This window comes from Pteropus medius, unplaced genomic scaffold, assembly GCF_902729225.1.
Source record: "Pteropus medius unplaced genomic scaffold, Ma_sr-lr_union100, whole genome shotgun sequence".
Classification (NCBI taxonomy): domain Eukaryota; kingdom Metazoa; phylum Chordata; class Mammalia; order Chiroptera; family Pteropodidae; genus Pteropus; species Pteropus medius.
Window position 1 is genome coordinate 8824108 of NW_024344378.1, and position 17757 is coordinate 8841864.

Here is a 17757-nt window from a genome sequence, read left to right on the forward strand (position 1 = left end):
TATAATCTACAGTTTTATTGAGATCTAGGAAGTCTCAAAGGTCTCAGACAAAGACCTATTTTCCTGCACCAGGCCAAAATTTTAAATGCTGCCTCACACTTCAGGGAAAAGAATTTTAGAAAATACAAAGAAAAAAAAGAGAATGAAAGAAAAATACCAAGGTATTGCGCTCAAGCACTCCCGTTCCGCTATCAATTAGAGACGTCCCCGTAAAGGGAAAGGAAAGCTCTTTCTGCCTCATTTTCGGGATCTCGGTGGATGAATCACTTCCTTTAAGCACCAACCACTGCTGTCATGATGCCATTCATGGAATTGCTCAATGAAACTCCTTCTGGATTCTAAGAATTAAACAGTGAATGGTCCTACTCCAGCGCAACGGGCCAACCCTGCACCATTATCCCCTTACCCTGAAAATGACACCCTCTACCTGACACCAGCTTGTTTACTCACAAGGGAGTGGGAACAAGTGGGCAGATCAGCTGGGGGCTTGTGGGAGGCCGAGCTTGGGCAGGAGGCCAGGCTAGAAGGACCACACTCCACATATGTCATAAAAGGATATTAGGTGTGTGCATATTTGCAGTAGGAAAATTTGGGAGACCATCTACTTATATGTCCATCAGCAAAGACAACCATACCCATGCATTCCTCAGTGGACTCTGTAAAGCCCTATGAGGAATGAAGAAGCTTGTACCATTAGAGAATAATATCCACGTTATGGATAGGGCAAAAAGCTGGATAAGAATGGTGTGTATTGCGGGCTACCATTTGTGTGGGGGAAAAAAAAACGGCAGAGGTGGGGCAAGAGTGTGAGATAGGTACACACACATGTATATGTAGATACACATATATGTATATATTCCTACCCTAGGATGGTAAAAGCTGGGTAGGCAGCACGTGAAAATAATGATGATCTTTTCAAATAGGACAGAACTTCATTGTCTAAGGAAGTAAAATACATTAGAACAGGCCATACGAAGTGCCCTCAGCGAGATGGTGGCCCAGTGGAAGGATCAGGCATTACCTGTAGCCAACTTGGCTCCAGTCCCAAAAAATAATCTCTGAAATGTGACTCCAGAAGATGGAGAATGTCAAACCAATACCTCAACAACAACCCGAGGACATTGAAAATTTATTGCCCCAAAGATACAAGAGAGTACCACATTTTTAACAAGGGTAAAGAGATTGGAAAACATCTTCTCGCACGGTGTCACTGCTACAAAAATTATACCTGTGGAGGAGGACGTTTTCAGCATGAGGCTCGTTTAGCTTGTGGAACTGGGACCTCGATGAGTAAACAGCATTGAACCGACTGCCTGGAATTCAGATCTCTTTGAAAGGCTCTGCTCCTCCAGGCAGAGTCCAAGTGATTCTTTCTAAGCAAAACCACTCAAAGAACAGCCTCCTTTCCTGTGGCCTTTTAACAAGCTGGAATCAGCTGCATCAGACTAAATATATACAAAACCAAGGGGTCTCCCATGAGCCTGCAGCTTTAGGCCTGGCAATGACTTGAGGGCCCAGAGGTGCCCCCGCCTGCTCAGACGGGACTTTCCCCATCAAGTTAAGTTCCTGGAGGGTTTCTCACACGCTGCTTCTGGGAATGGAAAATGTGGCGGTCACTTTGGAAAACAGTCTGGCAGCTCTCCTAAAGCTTAAATATAGAGTTATCACGTAACCTAGCAATTCCGCTCCTAGGTACATACCCAAGAAGAATAAACATATATGTCCACCACAAACTTGTACATAAATGTTCATAGCAGCATTAATCATAATAGCACCAATAACCCAAATGTCCATCAATTGATAAATGCGTAAAACGTGTTACACTATGTAATAGAATATTATTTGGTAATAAAAAGGAATGCAGTCCTGATACATGCTACAACGTGGATGAACCTTGGAAACATGATGCTACGTGAAAGAACCAGTCAAAAGGACTGTATATTGTATGAAATGTTCAGAATAAGAACATCTATGGAGACAGAAAGTAGATTAGTGGTTGCCTAGGGCTGGAGAAAAGGGATCAGGGAATTAGTGGGTGATGGCTAATGGGTGTGGGGTTTCTTTTTTTCTAAGATTGACTGGGGTGATGATTGTACAACTCTGTCAATACTGAAAGTCATTGGATTGTACACTTTAAACGGGTGAATAAATGATACAGAAACGATATCTCACTAAAGATGGTGAAAGAAAAAGATTATGGAAGTATGTCACTCCTAAGAGGGTAATGCCTGGTCAGGTTGGGGCACTCAGCTATGAGATGCAGAACACTCTGGCCTCCTCCTTTTCTAGTAGGCGTCTTTGGCTAAAAGAGGATAATTGGCCAGACAGGCCTCCCTCAGGACTCAGCCTCAGAATGTAACTCCTTGACAAGGGAGCCCTTATGCAGGATGGAGACTTTGGTGTTTGGGATATACAGTGTGTGAGCTGTACTGTACTTGAAAACAATAACTCCACCCCCGCCCCTGCCTAAATACTATAAAATCCAGACAGTTCCACAGCGCATTCCACAGCCGGGTCCTAAGGATTCCTCAGCTCTACGTCTGGCTGTATGAGCTGGGTGGGCACAGTGGAAAGGGGACTTGAACTGGCCCTCAGAAGACTGGGGGCAAATCCTGGTTGTGTTTCACGCTTGAGTTCTACTCTTAAATATACAAAATAATGGCACCATCACAGTGACATCTGATCCTTCCAGTGACACGCCCAGGAATTAAGAATATTACCGTCAGGACAGTTAAGTCATGCAGCTGAGCAAAATCTTGGTATGTGTTTTTGAAAACATTTTGAAGTCCAGTATTCTTCCCTCTAGCTTCCCTATGTGGTTTTAGACAAGTTACATGACTCTATGAATCTCACTTTCTTCATCTTAAAATGAGAGCCATTGAAAGGTAATATCTAAGTTTTCTTCAGAGGCTAACGTCCTATTATTTTCTATTATTCTCTTTTAAGGTGGCATTCTTTCTCTCTATATTTTAAACACAGTCATGTTCTCTTCCAACTCTTACCGAGCTAGATTCTACTTCCTGAGAAAGAGAACAGCTTGCCACTGTGAACTAGATCCCAACGCAGTCTATATTCCTCTCATGCCACAGACTCCAAACGAATCAATTTATATTAATAAATGCGTGCCACCTGAAATTAACTCAGAGCTTTCATGCAAGTACTGTCCAGGTCTATTCCTTATTGTTTCAGATAAAACAGTCTCATTATTTTCCTGTTTCTCGAATTTCTGCCTTACAACTGATGTCTTGGTCCTGCCAAGTTGAACTTGGCTTAAGGAAAACAATATTTGATTTTTCAGAGTAAATCAGGTGGATAGGTGGAGAATTGAGATGAATAGTTGGGTAGATGAATGGCTGGATGGCTGGCTGGATAGATGGATAAGTGGATAGGTAAGTGGTTAAGTGGATGGACAGAAAGGGATGACTGAGTGGATGGGTAAATGGGTACCAAACGGGTGGGTAGGCATTTGTATGTATGTATGTGTGCACAGATAGATCAATAGGTAAATATAGGAAATAAGACTTAGATAGAATGAAAGATACGCACTCTGTCCCATCTTCACCACTTTGCACTGTGATGTGAGAAGCCCCCAGTTTGGGCCGGAAGAGATTTATCACGTGTTTGTTCCAGAGGAACTTAACCTCCTGGATTTTTCCAACATTGAGGTCAACATCAATGACAAGCATATGACTTGCATCTGGTTTGAGGGATCCTCTGAAAACACAGACATAAAATGTTGTGTCAGTTGGATATATGAATACATAGGACAGTAGCAATCTCTTGTTTCTCCAGACAATGGCTGCTATTGTTGGTTTTTGGCAAATACCTCAAAAATGTCACACATGTCCAGGGGTGAAGAACACACCTTTAAAAAAAAGATATTGGACTCTCGATTTCTACCGTCTTAGTTTGTTTCTAGAGAAAAGTCAAATACTTGGGGTGGCGTATTAACCCTATAAATTCACTGCAGGACTAATTAACGCAATGCATGTTTAAAGATGCATGTGGTTCGGCAGAAGTCATTTGTGAGGTCTCATATGTAGCATCGAAGTTGTCACCAAACTTTAACATGAAAATTATGCAAAAGTTGGTGCAAAAAACAGAGTCTAATTTTACAGCATGCATGGTTAGGCATTCACTCGACTCATACATACCAAGCACCACATATGCCCAGCAAAAGCTAGGTGCTGAGGCTACCACAGCAAGAACAAGCTGGTCTCAGGCTTCACGTGTAGCCTGTGTCGGGGGACAGAGAGTATACGCTGGAGGGGAATGAGTTGCCATATAAATGTGCCTTGTCTAAGAAGAATTTGATATTCATAAAACCTACGTAGTCTAGAAGTAATGAGCGACATCCCAAAAAGAGTTAGCACGTTTCATTGTAAATAGCGAAGTTCATCCTCTCTGGGCTTCACTCTTCTTATATGTAAAATGGGGGTGACTTGAGCTAGATGCTGAGACTTCCTTCTGGCTCTGACATTCTAGGATTCAATGGTTCTGTATAATAGAGGGCTAGATTTATAAAACAGCGTATACCCAATCTTTCACGAACCATCTATTATGGAAGGTAGGGTCATTTCACTGTACTATCAAACTTACTTGAAAATTTTATATTGTTTTGAGTTTCCATTGCTTCCATACAAAGCGATCCTGATGGACCCACTCACTTTCTCTTTGCCAGCCAGGGTGACCGACACCCTATATCTCCAACCTGTCCAAAGAAATACAATCGGTTCCAAGTCATCTTGTTGAAAAAAAAAAATGACTCCATGGAAGCATTCTTGTTCCCAGCTCTGAATCCCCCATGGGTGCGAGGTAAGGGAAAATATGACCAATAGTTTCCTTCGATGAAGCTGGAGTCCCAGAAATTCAGATTCTCAGCGGGGGTGAGGGACTCAAGGGGAAGTAAATATTATAGTTTGGCACAGTCTCTTGCTTGGACAGCAATGCATGGGCTCTGATGGATGAAGGGAGGCCGGTTACTACACCCCCGTGTCCTCAGTACATGCCACTACGCCAGAAAGGCCGCAGGGAGGCGGAGGTGTTTGTGGCTCCAACATTTGGGTGATTTGGGTAAATCACCTACTACTCTCTTTTTTGATATTGATTTTTTGCTCTTTTCACCTGCAGTGGACGGCACCCCATCTACCTGTCCTCAACCCAGATTCTTCCCTGAGGTAAGCAGTTTGGTCTCTATACTTAATAAAGTCCAGGGGTGATTTTGCCCCTTGGGGACATTTGGCACTGTCTGGAGACATTATTGACTGACACACCAGGAGAATGGACTGGGTGGGTGGAGCGCTACTGGCATCTAGTGTGTAGAAGCCATGGGTTTGCTAAATACTCCAGTGCGAAGGACCGCCCCTCTCGACAAGGAATTATCCAGCTCCAAAATGTCAACGGAGCTGAGGTTGAGAAACCCAGATCTAGAGCTTTCTCTGAACATTTACACACATGTGCGCCCGCACGTATGTAAGAGATTTTAACTCCCCCACCCCCACCCCAGCCCCCTTCAGTAAATAGTATACAATGCTATTCTCTATCCTCTCCACCGATCCCTACCCCAGACTAATTCGTCACCCCTCTCTGTCCTGCCCTGCGTTCTGGAAGGCCGCCCCTACTGGGGATCCTTGCTGCTGGCTTTCTGGTGGGTTCTGCGTGGGAGAGCAGGAGGCAGGAATATGCATGTCAGACTTTCTAGATACTGCCAAGCTGTTATCTTTCATGGTCAGTATTGTGAGGATTACATGAACTACTGTGTGTAAAAAGTGTTTTGTAAAGTGCTACATAAATCTTTTTTAAATTTAAAACTCCCTTGGAAAGTAACTGTTCTTCTATCTAGCTGCCATGTAATATTCCTTATTACAAGGGAATCTTGATGATTTTACTATCTCGTGCTTTTTAAATGGAAGCTGGGCAAAATAGTAACAAAAACGTAGTATGCTTGTGTGTGTGTGTGTGTGTGTGTGTGTGTGTGTGTGTGTGTGTGTGTATACAGGGGGACTTCTTGAGTTACAGTGACTTTGTCCCACTTTGCTCTCCCTCTTCTTCTGTTAATGGACCCAGCCTTCCTGCCACAGGAGTGGATGGACATGTGACTCGGCCTGGGCCGATCACTGGACTCAATCTACTGATCGGGATTATTAGCTAAAGGGGTGAAAGTGAGGCCCAAGACAAATGCCATTCTACTGTCCTTCTATCATAGCTTAAGCTGGTTGGAGTTGCGTTTCTGTCAGTTGCTACCAAGGCTCCTAACTAATAAGGTTGATATACCTTTTAAAATTATTTTCAACTTTTAAATGGGTAAAATGAAAACTTACGAGTAAAGTTACCACTCTCTCCTGTGTTCAGGAAAAACGTTAGTCCCATAGCACTGGTGTTCCCTCGAAACTGGTCAGCATAGTGCCCCATTTTGGGGCATCCTTCCTCTGGGCAAGGAAAACAGCTATTCTAGTGGGAAAAAAATGTGGGTAGTAGGCCTTTGACTCAAGCACTCACTCACTCATGCACTCAATTAATCAATTCATCTTCCTATCTATCATCCATCCATCCATCCATCCATCCATCCATCCATCCATCCATCCTTCATCTGGCCTCTCATCCACCTGCCCATCCTTCCATTCACCTATCCACCCTACCCTCCATCCATTGACCCATGCATACATGTATCTATTGGGAATTTTCCAGAATGAAAAGTTGAGTATCTAGGGAAGGCCCAGCACAGTCAGGTCTGTGCTGACCCCTCCTGCCGACCCTGCTCCCTGGAGGAAGAAGCCTCTGTGAGGCTCAGTATTTCCAGTACCTCCTCTCATTCGATGTAGAGTTACATTTCTGTTCTGTTCCAAGCCTTGGGGACAAAACCAACAACAGAGCTGCCACCAACATCTTTCCCGGGCCGCTGGTATGACTTACCTCCTGAAACTTGTTGTAGGAGGCACACGGGTAGCCCAGGAAGCCGTCGGGGTTGAGGATGCTGCTTGAGTAGTACTTGTAGCTCCTCAAGTGATTGCAAGCTGCAAAGTCTCGGGTGCCTGAGAAAGCAGAGGCCATGGCTGTTCACAGAGGCACTTCACTTTTGAAGCCTGAACCATCCTGACTAAGTAAGGAAGCACCTCTACACTTTGCATGTAGACGTGGGCATTCCTGAACACCTTGGTCACAATTCAAACTTTCTGTCATCGATGTTGACTTACTTTGAGGCAAGTAAGAAATTTGGGGAATGGTTTAGTAATGGTGTTTGGCTAGAGTCACTTCCCTCTACCTCTCACTGTGGCCATTTGCTGGTGAGGGCCTCCTTAGGGCCTGGCAAGCGCTGGGGAGCGACAAGTGCTCACAAGCACGTTTGTCCAATCCTCCAGGGGCCAGGCATCTAACATAAATAGATGACGAGGGTTGGAGGCCTGGGGGTGGGGAACGAGAAACAAATACATATAGAAAGAGAGAGGAGAGGCGAGGAGAGGAGAGGAGAGAGGAGAAAGAGAAAATAGCAATAGCTTTGAAAGGGGATCTTACACAGATCGGCCAGTCTTTGAATGTTAAAGGCCCGGATTGCTTGTCTTCTGATTTTTCATGAGAAGCCAGCATCTTGACCTTTACATGAAAATGCTTCCATACTTAAATGATAGCAGTTCAACCATTCTGAAACCAGTCACTGTGAAGGCCAATCACATGGCACTCTGAGTGGCATCCCACCTGAGGGCATCCCGCAGTTTGAGAACTCTAAACCACACTGGACAGGCCTTTCACTTAAACCAAGCTTTTCTGTGCCGACGGGCCCCAGGCCGAGAAACCCCACTCCTCACTATTCCAGGCACAAGGTAAGAGCAGTGGAGACCGAGATCACTGTGGCCTGTGGCCACTCTCTCACTGTATTTTATTGACCATCTTTTTCTTTAAACCAAAGTCTCCGTGTTTGCAAAATTGTTTTCTCATTTCTCTAGCTGCTTGGTATAAAACTTTCCATGGAGTGACCCACAGTGACCCCAGACATACCTGGGGACCATTTCTGGGGGGTCTGGGGAGCTTTATCAACCACCCATGGAGAACGGAACAGTCCCCTTTGTGCTGGGGGGATTAGCCTTCCACAGCCCCCAGCTCCGCCTGCCCCACCGCCCGGAGACTTCCAGCTGAAGCCGGTTCCCTGCCCTACGCCAATGCTCATTACCAGACAACACAACCTGTTTCAAACTTAATTGTTTCTTTCATCCAAAATTGCTGCCCAGGGATCCCATAATAGAGGAGCAAGAGGATTTAATTGTTCCTCAGTGCCCAGCGCCGGGGCGACCGGGAGCCCCACACAATAGCAGCACACTCCAGTGTGCAAGGGCTTGTTCACTCTAAATTGCCTCTTTAATTAAACCTGGGCTCCCTTCTATTATGTGTGCCCTGCTCGTCACTTCTGGGAGGGGGCAGCTCTCATTGTGACTCTGGTGTTCCTTCGGCGAGCAGGACAGCCGCATCTTCGCGGGGGTTACCTGATGCCAAGTGGAGAGGAGGTCAAAGGCTCCATTTACTGCACGTTGGCTGTTGCTTTATCGACTCTGTTCTTTCACAGTCAACACATAGAATATTAAAATGCCACAGAGGGTCGCTCAACTCAATTTAATGGACTGTACTGAGTACTTGCTTTGGGCCAGGCCTTGAGCAGGGTGTTGGGGTATCTGGGATGCTCAGGACACAGTCTCTGGCCTCAGGGACCTCGCAGCTCAGAGACATAAACACTAAAATGAGATGATCACAGACTCAAAGCCTCCACCTTCAGTGAGAAGAGCGAAGCCTGGTCTTAGGGCTGGGGCAACAGGAATGGAGCAAGGGCCAGAACAAGGGCAGCTAACGGAGATGGTGCTTTAGGGGCACAGCCTCTGTCTCAGATAAACGGAGACACCCATGTGGACAAAAAGGGGCCACATACTAAACCTGACAAGCTCAGGGGAGGCCTGCATGACCGGCCTTACAAACTCAGAGATCAGAAGTAACTACATAGGGTGGTCTGAAAATAAAAATCCCTAACTACAAGCAGGTCGTAGTGGGCAGTCATGTCCTAGGCCTCTGGCGTCCTCAGCAAAGGTCAGTCCTTATGGTAAGTGAACCTGTCTCTTGTCTATGCCCATCTAAGATCACATAGCTTTGAAATGTCACAGTAATCTCCTTTTGCAGACCCCTCAGGGCACGACTTCTGGCACCAGCGCACAAGACCACGGAACCTTCATTACTATATTATTCCCCGCAAACCATCTCTGGGTGTTGTGCATGTTAATTATGAAGTATCTTGTACTCGCCAGTGTAAAAGAAGTATGTATCTTTCTTTTCTATTCTTTATCCGATCCTAGAGATGCACGCTCCCCACTTTGCTTTCTTCTGCCCCCTTAATCTACCACCAACGGATTTCATGTAACCCTCCTTACCTCTCCTCCTTTGATTCTAATGCATAAAACAAGCTGCAAAACTACCATTCTCTGGAGCATTTTCTCAATCTGTTGAGATTTTGCTTCCCGGCAATTGTTGGCAGTTTGGTTCAAATAAACTCATACAAATTCTCTGCAGGTTTGGACATTTTTACATTGACACACGCATATCTCGTTCCCCTGGACCTTCAGGTCTCTGCCTCTACGCACGCGCTCCCCAAGCTCACAGAGCACACCCCACTGGTCTTCTCTCCAGCTCAGTCCCTTCTCAGTCCCCGTATCTGATAATAGCAAAGGGCAAGGAAGTCGAAGCCCTTCAAATCTTTGCTTATGCCCTCCAAGGAGCAAGAACTGAAGCCAGGCTAGGGTGGGGCAGAGCCAGAGCTGGGAGTTCACCGATGTGCCTGCCCAGCTTACGTCTCAGCATCCTAATAAGGGCGGAGATGGTGCAGGCTGGGGCATGAGGTTGGGGCTTTGCAGCCAGAAATCATGCTTCAGTATAACTGGGCAAATTTTTGAACTCTTCTGACCCAGTTTCCTCAAGTGTAAAATGGGGCTCGTCAGAGTAACTCTCTCATGACACTGGTGTGAAAACGCCTGGGACAGACTGAGCACAGCGTAAGCGGTGACACATTCAGTACTATGAAGACAGACCACACATTCGGATTCCCCCCCAAGCAGAGCAGTCGCTGTCTTGCTTTTTCTAATTTACGTACCTTCCCATAGTCCGTTCACATCAACGATGGTTGAAAGGATATTTTTCTGACAGCCAGGCATTTGCTTTCCTCCGTTTGGATAGAAATCCAGATGGCCCACCTTTTGGCTCATTCCAAAACTTCAAACATTGGAAATAAAGGTGAGGGGGGAGGTAAGTGGTCCCAAAGTGAGGTTGTGGCCACACAACGTGTTCAACTTCTTCCAACCGGAGCAAGAGCCTCCAGTGGAACAAACCATAAGCAACGCTTTGACAAAAGAAGTAAGAAAAATATTCAAAGATTAACTCTGAATTTCGCAAGTACAGTCAAGCATCAATAGTAAATATATCCGACATTCTGAATATTAACAGACTAGGGAAGGGCACAGGGTTTGAAGACTGAGCAACAATCTTTCATGAGCTAGAGAAGTCTTTTTGGCCTATCTGGGGCCATAGGCTGATACCCCTGGCACTGGACTGGCTGTTTATTTGTGATGCATCCATTTCAAGTGGTTGGTGCCCAAGCTATTCCTGTGGTGATCATTTTGAATGCCATCCCTTCAGAAAGTGTGTGTGTGGGGGGGGAATACCTGGACCCACTGTCATCAGTCATAGCTGGTCATTGAGGTAGAGTAGGAAACTTACCTAGGAAAGGGACTATGGGAGCAGAGTCTGTGTGGATCACATCCACAAACGTGGCATCAGATGGGTCCAGCCGAACCTCCTCAGGTGTGCCCTGGAAGCATGGCTCTGCCGGATCCAGTCCTGAAAGGGGGGAAGTGAACAACGAGGCCATATTCTTAAACAAACCAGGATCTAAACCCTGTACCCACAAAAGCATGGGGATTCCTGAGCAAATGGCCCCATAGCCCAGTAGCCATGGTTTAGGTATGCTTGGGAATACGGTTGAATATGGTTTCTGGTACGCTTGGGAGAGGCTGGAACAGAGAGGCTGCAAGTCCAAGGACATCCAGAAACGCCCAGGGCCTAGGTCCCTGGAGGATCTCGGTGGTGCCCTTGACCCCTCATCTCCCTTTTCCTTCTTTTCCTCTCGCGGGTTACTATTTGGCCACTGCTCTCCACCACTGCAAGCTCCTTGGCCTCAGGCAGCTGCCTCCAGTCCCAGAACCCCGCACTGTCTATTCCTCTGTGTTTTTGCTTATGCTGTCCCCAGGCTGTGGCTCACTTCCCCTCAATCTCCCCTAATCTAAAAATAGTTCCCCTCCGAGACCCGACTCAGGCACCACCTCCTCGCGAAAAATTTAACCTCGCCTTTCTCAGTCCATTCCATACTAGTTGTATAGGATTATTTTGCATTTATCAATTCTGCTTTGAATTTTATTTGCCTGCTTTGTTGTCTGCCTCCTGGCGAGACTGCATTTCATTCCCTGAAGCAGGGGCTGGGCCTAGTTCATCTTCAAAGAGAAGCGGAGGGTGGTAGGAGCGTGGCACCCAGGACCCAGTGACCTGTATTCTAGCCCTGGTTCTATGCAAGGTCAAGTGACTGTCCCCCCTGAGCTTCAGTTTCCTCATCTGGAAAGTAGGATGAAGAACAACCTACCTTATGGGGTTATTGTGAGAAATCTCATGAAAAGATGTAAGAGAAAGGATTTTACAAGCTGAAAATTCTCCACTAACATGAACTATTATCCCCTATCCTTCGCCCTGGGCCACGGGGACATTCATTAAATGTCGAACTGTTCGCCCGAGTTACACACTGATTTGGCTGCACAAAATAAGTAGTTGTCTCTGTCTACGTCTTGTTTTGCCTAATCATTCGTTCATTCATTCATTCACTCACTCATCATTTGTTCGGTATTGACTGAGCACCTCCTGTGGCAGGTCTCAGCTAGCCACTTTCATTTTCTGCCTGTGCCTGGCACAGCAAAGACAACCAATAAGTACTTGTGAAACTGATGAATCAATGTAAAAAATTTTACCTTTTTTTTTGCTCAGCCATACTCTAGCAATAATAATCCTGAATTCATGGGTTTAATGTCTTTATAATCATATGTTTTCTAATATACATGAAAATATATGGGCGATTATTTTTTCATTTAAGTCGGGGCACCACCTAAAATCAGTTCCCGGAGAACCAGTAGGGGCGCCCTTGGCGGTGGGAAGTGCACAGGTCTGAGCTTCCCCGCCGGAACCCAGACCCGACCCCCGCGCCCCCTACCTGTGATCCTGCCCACGCGGCCCCCCAGCCTCCTGCCCGCTTCGGCGGCCGCGTGCGCGCCCAGGCTGTGGCCGATGAGCTGCGCGTTCTCGAGGCTGTAGCCCAGCTCAGTCTGCGGAAGGATGGCGCGTCAGGTCCCCCAGGCAGGGGCGTGGAGTGGGGATGGACCCCGGAGGCACAACGCGGGCTCCAAGACCGCCTAGGACAACGCGATCGTGCGTCCCGGCGGTCACATTCCCCGAGTCCCGCGGGCTGGTTGGTGCGCGGGCCAACAGTGCTGACCAGCGGCCACCCTGTCAACTGCAGGCCGCCTTAGCCGGGACTGGTGTGAGCAGCCTGCTGCCATTCACGCCCCACCGCGGGCCTCCCTCTCCTCATCCCTGGCAGGGCCTGGGCTTGAATAGACCTTGCAGAAGGGGCCTTCCCTCACGGGCTGTCTGAGAATGAAGACTCATCTTTTGGGCTGAGAACTGCTGGGCAGCACAGCCTGCTCTCAAATTTCCAGAACAGCCTGCAAGGAAGGCTAATTTCAAAAGGGGGAAACTGAGGCTCAAATAAGTTAATTTGCCCAAGGCGTCACAGCTGGGGATCTTCAGGACACTGCGGGAGGGAGGAAGGTTACAGCTTCGCCTTAGAAAAGGCCTGTCGCGGGCTGCCAGGCTTCCAGGCCTGACTGCTGCCCACGGGTCCCCAGGCCGCCTCTGCCTCTGAGTGCACCAGGGTGCTTGCCTGTCCCTCTCTCTGCCTCCTCCCGACAGGATGTGGCCCAGGCAGGGTTTTACCGACAGTCCTTGTAGCAAGAAAGCTATCTCCGCTCCCACAACCCGAATGTTGTGGACGGCTTGTGTGTATTGCACCTGGGCCCCGTGTCTCCAATCTACACAAATGCAATTCACTTGTTCCACTTTAAACATTTTCTGGGGAAGAAAAACAAGAGGGAGGAACCAACTTATTAGCAAGCACGGGCTGCATACTCCGGAGACAGGAATTCCCAGCCGTCAAGCATCTAGTTTGTGTCAGAGCTTTCATACTCCTCCCATTTGTCCTAATCCTCACTGTGAACTGGGTATGGACACTGATATGGCCACTGAGGCCTGGAATGGAGTAAATGACTTGTCTAAGGTCTCACAGATGGTTATTGACTCAGCCAGGGCAAAAAGATCACTTATTAGATCAGGGTTTAGCAAACTGAGGGCCAAATCCACCTGCTTTTATAAATAAAGTTTTATTGGAACACAGCCATGTCCATTTGTTTACATATTGTCTGTCTCTGCTTTTAAGCTGCAACAGAGTTGAGTTGAAACCATATAGCTCCAAAATACTAGAATATTTACTACCTGGTCATTTATAGGAAAAGTTTGCTGACCCTTGTACTAGACACAGGGAAGTTGCTTTTATGTTCCCGGCAATGCATAGGTGGGAGATATAAGGTATTGAGGGACAAATCTAATAAGATACAATTTAGACTGAGGGAGGCTACAACTCTCCCAAATACATGCACCTTTTATATTATGTGGTATGACCACAGTCTACTGCCCATGCACAGATACTGGTCCCCTGAGAGGGAAAAGTACATGTCAGAAAGGGTCACTCCATATCTTGTGTCCCTGTTGGCATGCCCTGGACTGCACCTTGGGCTGAGGTGGGGACAAGTTAGCAGGAGGCCAGGGCATCATGATGGACCGCATCCCCCCGACTCTCCCAGCTCCAGGCCCACACAGCCTTCTTCTGGGACCCCAACCTAAAAAGAGCAGAGAACCCTTGGGCGGAAGCTGCTGGAGGTTTGTCTGAGTGCAGACTAAGCTACGAGCAGTGCCCATGGCTACCTCTCACAGGTGAATCTGTGGAGCCATGAATTGTGGTGTCTCGTGACAGAAGACCTGGTTTTGCATTTCACCTCTGGATCTAACTTTGGGCAAGTATTGAACTTCTTTGTGCCTTCGTTTCCCCACTATAAAATGGGAACAATAACTATATCTTCCTTGCAATATTTCTGGGGGGATTAAAGGGGCAGACTGTGACACGATTATCACAGTGCCAGGTTCGGGAAATGGTTGTTACGAATACTAACTCATCACTAATATTCGTGATAAAGTAGAGCAGTGCTGTCCAATGATGTGATCACTAGTACATGGGGCTATTTATAAATGAAAATTAAATAAAATTAAAAATTCAGTTCTTTGACTCACTAGACACATTGCAAATGATCAATAAGCACAGTGACTCTTGATTCAGACACTGCAGATATTATAACCATCGTAGAAAGTTCTGTTGGATAGTGGTGCTTTAGAGGGTCAAGTTTAAGTGTTTTGTTTTTTTTTTAATGTCACATAGGGGTTTTAGATAAACCATCAGAAACAAATGCTGGGTAATTTATTTGCTGTAGTCTCCTCCTTTGGGACTTTCTGACTGGACTCTGGGTATCTTCAGCCTCAGGAGAAGGTGTCTGGCTAGAAGTTGCGGGGGGTGGGGGTGGACAGGAGAACTTGACAATGGCTGTTCCTGAGAGCTCAGGGTTTCCTTGGTGTTTTAGGAAGGTGGCTTTTCTTCCTGGAATATTTCCTTTCCCAGTCTCTGAGGCATTGAGACTGCAGGGTTTGAATCTGTGTACTGGGTGCTGGTCTCACCAGGGAGTGGCCAGGTGAGGCGGCTGGGTCCCTACCTTGCACATGTCTGTCAGCCAGCTCTCCTCCCCCTTGTCTATGAAGCCATGAATGATGAAGCGCATTTTTCGGTCCAGTTGGAAGTTTGAAGCCTCAGTGGTGGCTAGGTCTGTGGCAGAGATCCGCTGGTTAAATTAAAAAAGATGAATTTGGATGTTGACTTTTTCAAGCCATAGACCTGTTAGAGCCAGTTCTAGCAAGAATGACACCACGGGTTCAACTCCCATGAAGTTGGGTCGGGCTAGAACAGGAGTTCCTGACTTAGATTTGAGGATAGAATTCAGAAAGTCCAAGGTCATGGACTTCCTAGTCTCATTCATCCTTGGCCGAAATCTAGCATTTCTGTTAATTATGAAATTGGGCAACAAGCCACAATTCTCTTAGCAACACTCTGTCACCAATGGAAGTCACGGATATTTTTATGTTGCATCATAGTTTCTGTAGATATCTTCACATCATTTATAGGCATCATTTATATTTTAAGCAACACTAGTCATTAGAACAACTCCTAGATCTTGTTGTTTAGTGAGATAATAAAGTAAGTAACACATATATTCCTATATCACGGAGTTATCTTTTTTAATGTTCTGATAACTTTTTCAATATAATTGGTTTCCTTTGTAATCGAATGTATTTTATTTTATGCATTTAAAAACATCATCCTGAGAAGGGGCCTTTAGCCTTCTCCAGATTGTGGTGGAGGTTCCCAGCACAGACAAGACGAAGGTCCCCAGATGGGGCACTAGACAGGAGGGGAGATGCAGCTCAGGGGCGCCGAGAGGGGCATCTCTAGCTTGCAGGACCTAAGAACAGACTCCTACATGCCCAGGGGCTGTTCAGGCCCCCTCCACCAGCCCCCCTGAGCGTGATGCCTGAAGATGGATCACAAGATAAAAACAGCCCAACCCCCATGTCCAAGCAGACTCCCAGCTAGGGGCTCTGAGTGAGAAGTTTGTCACCTAGAATCTCCTAATAGCTGACCTCAGGGATCTGTAGAGACACCTGGCTCTCTAAACTGTCAGGGACAGAAATTGTGAGCAATTTGAGCAATTTCTTCCTGGTCACTTCTAAGCACCTGGAGAAAGCCTGTCCTGCTTTCAGCTGGCCAGCCTTCTAACTCCCAGAGTCCTCACCTATTCCCTGTTGTGGTTAAATGGCCCCTCTCCCCTACCTGGCTCCTAGCTCCTCAGGAAAGATTTAAGTTCTCCCTATGCCTGCTCGTGAGGGGCTTCTTCCCCTCTACTTCTTAGTACAGGAGGAAGATGGCCCTCCTGGGGATACACCAGGCCTGGGGTTCTCCATAAATGCTGCTCACACCTGCTTCCTCCCAGGAGCAGAGTTCCAATGCTGGGAAGCCCCCGAAGTTTCGTGCACAGGGATGTGGACTGTGCAAGTTTCTGGGTTGGGCCTCCATGGATTTCGTCGGATATGCGAAGGGAGCCTGAGACCCTTAGATGACCGTGCGCGGGCTCCGGGGTGGGCGCCAAATCCGCCTGCCACGCAGTCATTTCATGCCCGCTCTTACCTGGTAGTTGTCCAGATTCTCATTGGTGTATAGAAGAAAGTGGGTGTCAATGTCCTTGGGGACCCAGGGGAATAATTTTAAAGGCCTCTGAAGGATCCCGGCCCATGGTTTTTCGTCGGAGAAGCAGCCGAGAGGTCTATAGCAGATTTCCTTGCCTGTGGTGGGAAGAACAACAAACGGGACACTCGTGATGCTCTGAAAAGGAGTAATGTCATCTCGGCCATACGGCAGGACTCCTCAGGGTGCGACACAGGATCGGCTGAGGCCCATGCTGGATTTTGTCATTGCTGACAGTGTTCCTCATATTCCACAGTGACATGAATCACGCAGGGGCTGGGGGTGAAGATGTGTATCGCATATACACACTGTCAGGCCTCTCTCAGAGATTCTGATTCAGAGAGCCTGGGCGGGGCACTGCAAACCACATGTTTAATGCTGTTTAACCCCTATCACCAGGCCAGGTGGGGAATGGCTGAGAATTCCTGGGAAGCTTCTGCCTTAAAACTACCTCTTCTGGGAAACTCCCAGATGGCCTTTTACATGTCTTCTCCAAGCATTAAGTATTTATCAAGTACCTACGAATTCTGTATCAGGGATGCTACTTGATTTATCCTGATGTTGCCATTACATCCAACACAGACCATGCACACAGGAGCCGTTGATGGGGTTTGTCCAATTCGCACGTCTTCATGACGTCCTTTTACACACATTTTTTTTTCCCAAATTATTCTCTGCCATTTCAGATTTTTCCTGTTGTTCTTTGAAATGGTAAATTTCTTAAGACCAGGGCTAATTTATTTTTGCATCATGCTATACATAGCAGGGGCTCAACATATACAACCGATGACCCACATAACCCTATCTAAATCTGAGGATCCTTCCTCTACCAGAGCATAGACGTTTTCACAGAAGGTGGTCACTGAGGGTGACGTAATCAAACCCAGAGGACAGACCCATAGGTCTTCTCTCTTAGGCTTCCTCAGCTCCTGAACTGATGATGCCAAGTGTTGGTCATTCACTCAAAACTGGTAATAGTTAACACCTGTTGCTTACAACATGCCAGATGCCACACTAGCCCTTTACAGGTATTATCCCTTTTAAGCCTCAAAACATCCACATGAGTAGGGAATTAGTACTACTTCCATTTCACGGATGGGAAAGCCAAGGCACAGGGAGACAAACTTAGCTGCCCAAAGTCACAGCCAGGGGTGGAGCCGGGATTGAACTGGGGAAGTTTAATTGGGGATAAAGTTAGACACTGAGGAGGCCTGAAGACAAATCAGGTATGAACT

General features: G+C 46.9%; 1 protein-coding gene across 2 annotated transcripts in view; it reads right to left on the reverse strand.

Annotated features, from left to right (window-relative positions):
* Positions 1–888: 888 nt before the first annotated feature.
* Positions 889–17757, reverse strand: part of LOC120609053 (pancreatic lipase-related protein 2-like) — a 29246-nt gene continuing 12377 nt past the window's right edge. For both annotated transcript variants that reach the window (XM_039871099.1, XM_039871098.1), the window contains exons 2-12: positions 16466–16620; positions 14940–15065; positions 13060–13194; positions 12278–12389; positions 10740–10863; positions 10121–10239; positions 6913–7031; positions 6321–6450; positions 4600–4711; positions 3547–3714; positions 889–1228 (exon numbers count right to left, since the gene is read on the reverse strand). In XM_039871099.1, the coding sequence (XP_039727033.1) occupies positions 1165–1228; positions 3547–3714; positions 4600–4711; positions 6321–6450; positions 6913–7031; positions 10121–10239; positions 10740–10863; positions 12278–12389; positions 13060–13194; positions 14940–15065; positions 16466–16620 (1364 nt within the window). In that variant the 3' untranslated portion in view covers positions 889–1164. The remainder of the gene's footprint in view (positions 1229–3546; positions 3715–4599; positions 4712–6320; positions 6451–6912; positions 7032–10120; positions 10240–10739; positions 10864–12277; positions 12390–13059; positions 13195–14939; positions 15066–16465; positions 16621–17757) is intronic.